Source organism: Etheostoma cragini, chromosome 2 (genome assembly GCF_013103735.1).
Source record: "Etheostoma cragini isolate CJK2018 chromosome 2, CSU_Ecrag_1.0, whole genome shotgun sequence".
Classification (NCBI taxonomy): Eukaryota; Metazoa; Chordata; class Actinopteri; order Perciformes; family Percidae; genus Etheostoma; species Etheostoma cragini.
This window is the reverse complement of record NC_048408.1, coordinates 28516715-28528462: the sequence shown is the minus strand read 5'-3', so window position 1 is coordinate 28528462 and position 11748 is coordinate 28516715. Positions and strand designations below refer to the sequence as shown.

The window sequence follows — 11748 nt, the reverse complement described above, 5'->3', positions numbered from 1 at the left end:
TCAGCGCTTGATGAGCCAGCACCAAGAGAAGACCCTGCTTCTGCGAGGAGCTGCCGTAGCGAGTTTATTTACAATTCACAAAATACAGGTGTCGCTCTCAGACAGCGTTCAAGCTTTCACATTAGTGTCGTCCTCAGACAAACCAGAAGGTCCTCCGTTTGTCTCCATCGCTCTGTCTTTGGTTTCCCGCTCCTGAAACTTGGCTTCACACGAGCAACAATCATTTTTTAAAATACTCTTTAGCCATTTCACTTTTTCCTCCCTACTCTGTCTGAATTTAAAATAATCCAGGTTTTCCTTTGTCGCTACCTTCCAGGGGAGGATCTGCAGACTTCCTACAAACCCTCTTTGACTTTTACCCCGCAGTCTTGATAAAATGTTCCGTTTCATATTTGTATAATTCAAAATACAGGTTAGCTTCAAAACCTAGCTGGTTAGAGAGTTTGGGTTTATTATCTATATATTTGTCCATATTTATATAGAATATATATTATGTACAATTTCATCTTCTTTATAGGCTTCAAAACAAAAGAAATGACCTCTATCCGAGGATCTCTTTGCAGTAGTTGTGCGTTGATGTATAGCGGCTAAACGAAGGCATGTGTACAAGTAATGTTACTTTGTTCAGTGTACTTGTTCTAATGTCAAGGTTATGCTTTTTGCACTAACAATAATTGCTATTAAGTGCTGGGATGTTGTGCGTTTAAAGACACATAATAAAAACCTAACATAAAAGGATTGTCTAAAGGTGAAAACTCATGCTGTTTTTTGTTCTGTCTGTAATTCTTGGTTGAAAAATCTGCACATACACTTAAACAAACAAAAAAACACCACATTATAAACACTTGGTTGTTTGAGTGTTTACATTTTGTTAACTAAGGGTTAACATTTTCTTAAAAGATGTGGCATTACGTTTTTTTGCTGCACTGAGTCCATATGATCAATAGATTGTTTTAGAACAAAAATAGGATTTAAAACCGTCCCAGCATGAGTCTACAAGCCTGTCAGTGACGTGGACACGGCTCCACCCAGAGACAATCCCTCACGTGTGCGTGCATTTGAAAGCAGCGCAAAGATACCGAAGTGACAACATGACACCGTTAATGTAATCACCTCTTTCATATTGCCCTTCAAAAGAAATAGCGCCGGGGTCAGATGCTAACCAGATAGAAAGCTAAATATTTTTGACCCACCTTTCATTTTGTGTTACTGCATTTTTCCTTTGAAGGACAACACAAAGTGGACAGCTCAGTTAAGCTGCGCTGAGGCCGGATCGGGTCAGAGTCCCGGCCCAGCTCTATCAAACTGATCCAGTCCACTTCCCCTCATCCAGTCACTATAACACAATGACACACACACACACACACACACACACACACACACACACACATCATCCGTTCAACTCAAGTGTTGAATACCAGAGTCCTTTTAATCCAAAAATAATTTTTGATTTACGGAAAAAATAATTAAAGTCAATGGGTTGCCTACATGACTGAGGGATTTAAGTAATTTCTAGTTTCATTTAAGATTAAAAAATATAGATATATCTTTGTTGACTAGAGTGTTATTTAACACTAATTTGCACTCCAGTTATTTCGCCCTTGTTTAGCTCCAGAAGCTAAACTAGCTTTAGAAGAGATTTCTTTGATCAGATTTCTTTGATCAAATGGCCAAATACAACTTTGCTTTAACTGTGCCCTACCACCCATGAATAATAAGCGTTTTGAAAGCCGATACAGGGAGTTAGTCAAGTTGAACACTAAAACGAAAAATAGTTTGAGCGTCAGAATTTAGTGGGGCGAGTTGGGGAAACAGGAACTTCGTGTCAACCCCTTCGAGGCTCTTTTCTTACCGATTAGGTATTGACGGAAAACTTCGTCAACATTTCGAAATTAAGTATTCAAGAGTATTTGCCTCCTAGGTGTACGTGCCCTTGCCTGCTGTAAACTAGAGCAGACCGCGCTAATAGATCTCAGGAAACAAGTTTGCTCAAAGAACCTAAAGTTCAGGAGGTTTTTTGTTGTTGTTTTTTTAAACCTTTAGATGTTTAGTGATATAACTGATCGACTGCAATAAACCTTTGCATTGCTGAGACCTAATCTTACAGCGTGGTGTTTATTTGTCGCCTTCACGATCGCCACGCAGCCGCCTCTCGTGCTGGCGCTTGGTGATGATGTATTTGAAGAACTCGTAGACGGACCAGCTGATGGCTGTAGAGGGCATCTGGTAGATGATGCGGGCCTGGACGCCTTTGAAGAAGGCAGGCACGCCTCCCATTCTGTACACAGTCCGAAAGGCCTCGCCGAGGCCAGAGATGTGGCGGCTGCCGGAGGCGGTGGCCGCGCCGACCGCCCCGGATGCGGTCGCGGCCTCGGCCTGGATCACGTGGATGGTCTGAGCCTCCTGCGTGTTGAGAAGGGTCTTGCAGACGTCGAGGGGCGTGGTGGCAGCGGCGGCCAGGGCTCCGGCCAGCGCGCCCGACACAACGTGGGAGGAAGGGTTGTACTGTCTGTGGGGGTTGAGGAGCTCCTGGAGGTACTCGTAGGTGATGAAGTGGAGCGCCTGGAAGGGCACGTTCATGGTCAGCTGGGTGGTGTAGCTGCGGTAGAATGCAGCCGGGCCGTCGTGCCGCCACAAGGACCCGACGCAGTCCAGCACGCCCCGGTAAGGAGAGTTGAACATCTGCATTCGCTGTTTCACAACTGAGGGGGAAGGAGAGGAAATTAGCAGGGGAAAAGCCAAACTATAAACAGCATATCAAATGATTACACAATCAAACAGGACACTGAAAAGAGGAAGTGGGAGGAAGGCAGGAACACTAGAAAGGAAAGAAAAAAGCTATTTAACAAACTTTGTTGTAACAAACCCTTGTTTTCTAAATACAATGTTTGTGGGACTAAAGTTACATAAATAAACTGAACGAAAACTCAGTTGAACAATTAAATGAAACAATTTAGCAGAATTATTAGAAGGTCTAATTCTTGAATATTGGGGAATATTGTTGCAGATGTAGCATTTTTTTATAAGCTTTACAAAATAAGATGATGGGTCCCTCAGTCATGTAGGCGGCCAACTCATCAAATAAGATTGTTGAGAAGACGGCTGTGGTCAAGAAAGTCTAAGTTACTGTGTTGGACAAATGCAAAACAGGCTAAATCTTAATGATCAGAAGTATGGTGATGAAAGAAAAAGCATCTTAACTGTATTATAAATACACATTTTAAAGTAATTAAGAAACTCTTCGACTGGTTTGTTGCAGTAACAGCTCTCCAGTAACACATCTGAGTCTGGAGCTCCACCAAGTGTCCTGATGATATAATAACACCATCAGATCCAATCTTTCTACAAGGGTCTTTAAAACGTCTAAACATAGACCAATCGTGCAGAATATAGTGTGTGAGTGTGAGTGTGTGTGTGTGTAGGCAAACAAGAGGAGGCGTTACCTTCGGCGGGGTTCATGGCGGCGTCGTGCAGCACTGTGGCCATGCAGCCCGCCACTCCTGCAGAACAAAGAAAGCAGTGAAGCGGATGTTAAAGCCTCCACCAACACACCCTCCACCCATGGGTCACTTGGTTGGGAAATGTAACGGCTTCATGGCCATATAATGGAAAATCCATGTGGATTTTAAGCGTGAGAAAAGAAATTATTACAAAGTTCTTAAATTTACTTTTGAAGTGAACATATTGTAATAGTACTCAAATTGCTTTGCGAGGTGAGACTTAACCCTACCTATAAAGTCGTATAAACATCAAAGTCACACACACAAAAAATGTGTGACTAAAAAGGTCTAGAAAAAAATGTAAGATCTTTGTAAACGTAGTTCAATACTTTTAAAGACAGATATTATGAATATTAGGCATTTCCGAACTATCAGAATCGGCATTTATAATGGCTGATTTTCTTTTTTCAAATATTCATTCTGATAAATGAATTTTAAAAAAAAAGAAGAAAAAGACAGACCTAACCATGTTATGTTTGTCCACCAGAGGACGCTCTACACCGTCCCTGTTGGCAACACTGATTATCTTTTTTGTTATTGGGTTTTTGTTCAAAAGACTCTTAGTTTCATATCTTAAGTTTGTACTTTTATACATTTATCAGCACTTTTATATTTGATGTTCCTCTGTTCTGTAATAAAACAAATTATTATCATTATTTTTGTGAGAACTCATATAATTACAAATAACTAATGTGAGGGAAATCTGTTTTGTTATACATTGGCCGATATGTCTAAATATTAAAATTTTTAAATAACCAAGCATTTATGGTGTCAGCCTTAAAAATCCATCAGTCAGGCTCTAGTCCGTTCTAACTGGACAACGTTCAACATGTCAGTTCTGTCAGCTCATTGTCCTGATATCAAACATCTGGAAACATTAAAACGGTAAGTGTGTCAGTGTATTATAATATCAATTGGAAATAGTCTTTAGATGTAGTCATTTGACTAACGAAAATATAACTCAGTGTCTTAATAGAGGTAAATAAATATATTTGAGTGTGTGTTTGGGGTGAAAGTTAAAAAGTTACTTTTGAGCATCGTGAATGAAAAGTAAACTTTTCATTAAGGTCTGTGTGTGTGTGCTGGAAGACATCTTACCATTTGCAAAGTGGCTGTTGACTCCGGGGTGAATGGCATCGCTGAGCGAGAACTTGATCTTCTCGTAGCAGGCGAAGTACAGAGCATGGGCAGGCCCCGCCCCCACCGCCAGCACATTCACACCTCTGATTGGCCGCCACACACCCTCCGTCCGCACAATCTGCCGGAGGGCGTCCATCACGTTCCTGTAGCGCGCCCCCGGCTCGGGATGCAGGCTTTGCATGCGAGTCTGGTGTGAGAGGAACAAACGCAGAGTCAGACAATTAAATAAATTACACATAGCCAAACTGTTTTAATAGAACGTTGGCAGAGTTCATAATTCCTGACTTCACAGAACTAGTGTATTATTTTTTAGATTAGCTTTGTATCGGATGTTCTCACAAAGACAAACAATAAGCTCTTTCACCATCAGTTGCTCCAGCTGTCCCGGTAAGTTTTAAATAACCACGTGATTGATGACATAGGAGGAAAGAGCATGAAAACCGAGACTGCACCTCGACATCAAACTTAGAGAGAAACGACTGCAGACACAGTCGCCAACCACAAACGAGGACTGAGTGCTGAACGCAACCAGGAAGTGGTGCAAAAACAAAAACACCAGTCTTGCTTACATAAGCCGTAACGTTTGTTGCACAAGAACATCTGTTAATGTGAATTTATTTAGCGCTTTTCTAGTCTTAACGAGTAATCAAAGCGCTTTTACATGGTACAGGATTCCTTCACACACTGTGGTCGAGGCGGCCATACAAGGTGCCACCTGCAACACACACACACACACACACACACACACACACACACACACACACACACACACACACACACACACACACACACACACACACACACACACACACACACACACACACACACACACACACACACACACACACACACAGGTTCAGTGTCTTGCCCAAGGACACTTCCACATGGGACTGCAGGGCCAGGGATCGGACCACCAACCATCTGGTTTCTAAAGAACCGCTCTGCCACCTGAGCCACAGCCGCCTCTGCCTGTGTGTAAATTAACCGCCCGAATACGAGAGCAATAAATGAAATTCGAAAGCTACGGACCAAGATGGCGCAATATTGGAACTTTTCATAACATGCAATAAGGGTAACGGCCTGTGCCAACACCCTCCCCCCCGTGGTGATTATTTACAGCGGCTGGGTCCTGGAGGCTTACATGCACATTCCTGCTCCCTGCTTCTGGGAAATGATAACTCAAATGGAATTTGCCCAGTCAGCCACAATATGAGCAGTGTGTTCAAGTCTGGTGGAGTTTTTTCTGTTTTTTGGAGCATCAAAGAGAAAGATTGTTCAGCTCAAGACTGCCAAAGAGCCAGATGGTTACACCAAAAAGCAGAATCAGAAGGAAAACAAATACAATACAAAGGGCTTTGTGCTCATGTCACTTTATCACATATATTACTAATTATCTTGACTTGTACTTTATTAAGGACCGATATTAAGACTTAAGTACAACAAAAGCATGCCAAACAAGACTAGACTACTGATGCCATTGTCAAGCTTTATTTGCAAAGATTTATAAAAAGACACGAGGACCTAGGTCATGCAAACAGCTGGAAGTTAATCAAGATCCAGTCGTTGACTCACTTATGTAACATATGGTGCTATGTAATTACTAACAGGACATGGAGGAGGGCATGTTGAATGTAAGTAGTACTTGGCACTTTAAATACACATCTGAACAACACTTAAAGCTGTATAGACGTTTTTGTCCCTTTATAACAAAACTATACATTGTCAACTTGTAGGGCTGTAACGATATGCAGAATAAAACCGATATTGCGACACTCAGCTCCAGGAACCTGTGTCGCGGAGTCAGAAGGCAGAATTGCGACATACTCCTTCCAACTCCCAGAGTTATCCTTCCCGTCCAGATCCAATGCTACCACATCTTTAACTTACTATTGGCAATAGTCCTTTTGGTGCCGTATTCCTGTTTTGTCTGGTAAATGTAGCTAAATGTAAAGAAAGCTAAAAGCAAAGGGGGGCACCGGTAACGCTAACGGAGGTGTAACGTTACGAATGGCCACTGTTCTGACTCGGGTGCCTGGATCTGTTTCCCGACGTTCAGTAAACTGCTGCTAGGGTCCTTAGCACAAGAGTTAATCGCTAACCGGGATGGCTGTTAGCAGGCTGGGGGCTGACTGTGGATGTGTCCCCGGACCGGGACTGTAATGATAGTGGATGGTTGCTAGCTGGCTGGGGGCTGACTGTGGATGTGTCCCCGGGCCGGGGCTGTAATGATAGTGGATGGTTATCATCCCCGGGTCTGTTAGCTCTTATCCCCACTGAAGCATTGCAGCGCCGCGAGAGTGAAGCAGACAGACAGGGGTGTGCTAGCTAGCTAAATTACCATTAGATTAGTTGTCCATCTATACTGTTAACATTACTGATGAATTTGTGAGTTAGCCCAGAGTTGTTCAAATACAGTGGTCGAATCTTATGTTTGTGATCTTATGTTACCATTCATGCTCTGGACAGAGACCAGGAGACATAGGAGGTACACTTAGAGGAGAGGCTTACCCCATTGTGAGTTACATTAGCTACTTGTCAACCAGCACCGTCACAGTAGGCACCAAAGCACTTTTCCTCTTTGTTTCCCCATAGGGTGAAGTGGAATTGTCCATTACTGTTACGATTATTCTTATGTCTCATTCCAACCAGTTAATAAAAACGATTTTGGAAACATTATGAAACCAATCAATATTAATTCAATAAATAAGGTATCTGTTCTAGAACTGTGTTGCAAAGTGGATGTAATCAATGCCATGTGGTAGGAAAAAAAGTTGTATTCCGCTTAATGACAGAGAGAGAGAGAGAGCGAGAGAGAGAGAGAGCGCGAGAGAAAGAAAGAGAAAGAGATCACTTCAACCTGGCAGCTACAGCAAACTCATCTTACTTGGAAACAAAAGGCCCTTGATTGGATTACAAAGGAGTAATACTGGTAACATCTACTATGCACACTGCCAGGAGTTGGTTCTGGTCACTGGGAATTTTTTCCCCTTTAGTTACCAGACAACATGGTGCCTTTTAACTTCCTCATAGCAAGACATATAATCACAATATACACAGTTTATTATAACAGACACGTTTTATTGTTCTTCGCTAACTTCCAATCAGACTGTTCCAGGAAGCGACAGACATTTCTACAAGGAAATAAATCTGATAGTTACTGCAAGTGTCTTGATACCTTATGTACAATAATACCTTGATACCGCCCAAGCCTAGTAGGAATGTAGCAACTTATCCCCGGATGAAAATCCTTTTGCTATCATGAAGTGGTTGAAAATATCCGTGTAGTGATGGAGAGAAGTGTACTCAGGGGGTCGTCAGTATACTTTGACACTACAGTTGGGTTCGGTCGGCGGTGCAACCGCATTTAAAGTTACAACCAGAAGAGATCAGGGAAACAATGCTGTAATCCTGGTTTTAGGTTACGAGCTGCGAGCGATAAGGAAACAAATGTGAAATTAGTGGAAAGAATGAAGCAGTAGACAAAGATGTCGGCCAACCTGCTGTGCACGAACACGGAACTAAGATTGCAAAAATTGTGAATCTTGGGAAAGAGGAAGTTGAGAAGAAAACATTACTGTAATAAAAACCAAACTGGCTTTCTTGAGCCAAAAGATTTTTGGCCACACAAATTTGTAATACACTTCCTCCTCCTCCTCTTCCTCCTCCTCCTCCTCAGTGGCTGAAACAGCAGCCGCTGTCTGGCCCGAAAGGGGAACAGAGACTTAAGGGAAAAAGACCAATTCAAAATCTTTGAATTACCCTGTTGCTGATATGTGCTATAGAAATAAAGCTGTCTTGCCGTTGATCACATTTCTTAATATTTGTACTAATTAAATCCAGGTTCACGGCGCCCATTTACAAGCCAAACAACAAACTTGGACAAGAGAATTAAAACCTGCGATCTTGCCAGGGCCTAAGCTTGAATTTTAGGCTAGACGTTCAATTGTTTGTTTATTTTTTAGGGGTCGGATCAGGTTTAAGGTTGCCATGCCAGAAAACCGTGCCATGACTTTGGCTTATCAAGGAATTTGTAGTGAACACGAGCTTTGTTTAAACAGAGTCTGGATAAAGACAACCAATGTCCTAAGAACAACCAGGTGTAGACAGCTAGACGAATATGCATTTGGCATTGATGTTGACAACTGACTTTTGACTAGATAGATTGATCATTCTGATAAGCCATTCCTAATTTTTATTAATGGGTTTTTGGTGAAAAGCAGGTTACAGCGTCCATCCAACCTCTCTGAGTGCTGAGGTGTGCTGTGAGTGGAGAGTTTGTCGGGCCCAATAAATGGTTTCTCCTTCCACTTAAATTCCTCATTTCCATTTGTTGCATTTCCAAACAAATACTGCACAGTCTGTTCATCTTCATAGTGTAATGTTTTTAAAATCGGTGCACAGGATATGCGTGTTCTTTTCCCTTCTCTCAGGAAATAAACAAACCAATAAAGATAAGCAAAGGTTTTTCCCCTCAGAGGTTTTGTTTTTTCTGAGGCTTCTTGTTCTCACCACTGTCCACTATTGGTTTGAATTTCTTCCACTTGAAGGTAGCTCTTTATTTTCTGTTGTGCACTTCATTCTGTATTAGGGGAATTTAGTATGCACAACAACATCTTTGAAGACACTTAAAGTTGTCTCTCTTCATACTCTTCATCAGAAATGTAACACAGTGACAAAGGCATGAGCCTGTTTCAGGAAGGAAGTTTAACAAACTCTGAGTCTCACCCTGATCTCTGGGTTGATTTACCCTGAGATGGGAAACTGAGTTTTCGGTTTCAGAACAGCTGATTTGAGTTGGTTCAGTAAACTCCAAGTAGGTTCACGCGCGTGCACCACCACAATAAAAAGGAAGCATGAATGGAGCCATGATACTACGATTCAACATGGATATACCTTAATAAAAGTTCCTGGCTATTTAGCTGCAAACAGTGCTACGGCTAGCATTGCTAAGCCTTTACAAATGACAGTTCGGCATTTAGACAGCCCTAGAGCATGCCCTGTTTTATTGTCTGTTTTAAACGGGACCATGATTTAATAAATTCACAGCATGCTGTATTGAAGAAGACTCGGCACTTGCGCATTGGCTTCCCTTTTCCGAGCCGGAGGCTCCGTCCATTATTTCTTACAGTCAGTGGAGGAGACGCATCTGTCACTTTGTTATTAAACAAATATCGACCAAAATGAAAGCTTAACTGCGCCAAACATACATACTCGTATATGGAATTTTACGTAGGCCACCCTATGTTTCGTTATTTCTAATTTAGGTAATGCTAGTTAGTTAACTGACCTCTGTTAGCAAGGTTACCCCATCTGCTTGCAGCCGTGCAGTAATCAAGCTCAGGCTCGTGTTCAGGCCTACATTGCAACCACTGGCTGCGTTCCGTGTGACACTAAACTGGGCCTGGAGAAATAAGCGGAGTTTTGTATATATCTGCTTAAATACCTTAACACAATCGATGGGGTACATAAGGCAGTGCTCCATGATTCCAGCCACGGCTCCTGCCAACATGTGTGTGGTGGTGGCTGCTTCCTGAGGTAGTCCTTCATAGTCTATTTCTGGCTCGACGGAGGTCGAGGTTTCGGGAGTTGCTCGATGCAACACCGGAGCAAAGCCCTGTTCCCCGGCCATTCTCGGTGAAAGAGACCCGACGAATCCTCCCGTGGCGTCCAGGAGCCTTCCGCCCATCCATCGGAACCCTGCACCGGCTGCAGCGCCAGTAACCCGGCTGTCGACGCCCGGTGTTTCCACGGACGTTCGGCGGGACACAAAACCCTCCGCTTCCATTCAAGTGAACGTGATGTTAGTCCGTTTAGTCTGTTATAATCGACGACTCTAGCGACCCGCTTGTTGGTGAAGTCTTCCCGGCACCTTAATTAGTATCCCAAACGGCGGGAGGGACTTGGCGGGTCGCTGCTTCGTCGAGACAGCAGCTGTGCAGAGAGTCCAGGAAACTGCTGTCTAAGCGGGTGGGACTTTTGTGGGTTTAGCGGTGAGTCACACCACAATCTGAATTCTGATTGGACAAGCTGACTGTCAATCAATGATAGCTCTTTCAATTGGCCAAATGTGTCTAAGGTGGGCGGAGCTCCAGCGTCAGGGTGTGTTGACGATTTTATAACATTTCGGTCTGTCACATGAATGTACGGGAAGTTTTTAACAGGACGTCCCAAATTGGAATTGTGCGTTTATGTCTCTTATTACCTTGAGTTATTTTATTTCATTGTTTTATTATCGTGTTGTATACAGATTATGTGTAGTAAGAAGTAGAAAACTATTTTCTTTCTATATGATTCAAACACATTTCCATGTATTTTTGACAGAAAGCCAACAGTACAACAAAACAAAAGCAAGATAACAACATACTCACATTTTTACATATCGTAAATCTCTTGATTTCCACTGTTGTGGTCGTGTTGAATAAAGGGAATAGTAACAATCATAAACTGAAAATCATCTACAGCATGTTCTCATGTGTCCACATGGTGGCGTATGTTGTTCCTTCTATCTATCTATCTATCTATCTATCTATCTATCTATCTATCTATCTATCTATCTTTATGTAGCCTATGTAATACATTTTACCTGGATAAAGAAATTATTCTACAAACATTATCCATCCATTTACCAAAACATATGTCGTACCAGTATGACACAAATGCCTCTGGCATGCAATAATAAAATGCATAATCCCTCAAAAATTTAAATTTTTCCAAAATTACACTTGAAAGTCTCAAATTGTCTCATTCGTCTTTACAGTGACTTTCTTTTATTTATTTCACTTATTCAAACCCAAATAAAATAATGCATAATAGAACACAAATGCAATACTTTTCGTATAATATCTTCATGACACATAATATGCATTAAGTGAATATATTTTATTAACAAAAAAAAGTGTTTTTAAACGCACCCCTCATATTCCTACAGCACTTGAACGCAGCAGACGTTCAGCTCCAGATACGTGTTGGATGACGTAGGCATCCGGGCCGACAGGAAGTTGCTGGATGAATTCGATCGCTTCCTCTTCTTCACTGCGGTCAAGCCAGCCGACACTCGGATCGCCGTGGTCAAATCAGCCGACACTCAATTTGTAGTACGCGATTTTAC

General features: G+C 42.2%; 1 protein-coding gene across 1 annotated transcript; it reads right to left on the bottom strand.

Annotated features, from left to right (window-relative positions):
• Window positions 1-2036: 2036 nt before the first annotated feature.
• On the bottom strand, window positions 2037-10425 carry LOC117962116 (mitoferrin-2-like). Its single transcript, XM_034901228.1, has 4 exons — window positions 10084-10425; window positions 4599-4827; window positions 3444-3500; window positions 2037-2702 (listed from the first exon to the last, which is right to left on the bottom strand). Exons 1-4 carry the CDS (start codon window positions 10423-10425, stop codon window positions 2116-2118), a joined length of 1215 nt encoding a protein of 404 aa, XP_034757119.1. The 3' UTR covers window positions 2037-2115.
• Between the last annotated feature and the right edge of the window lie 1323 nt (window positions 10426-11748).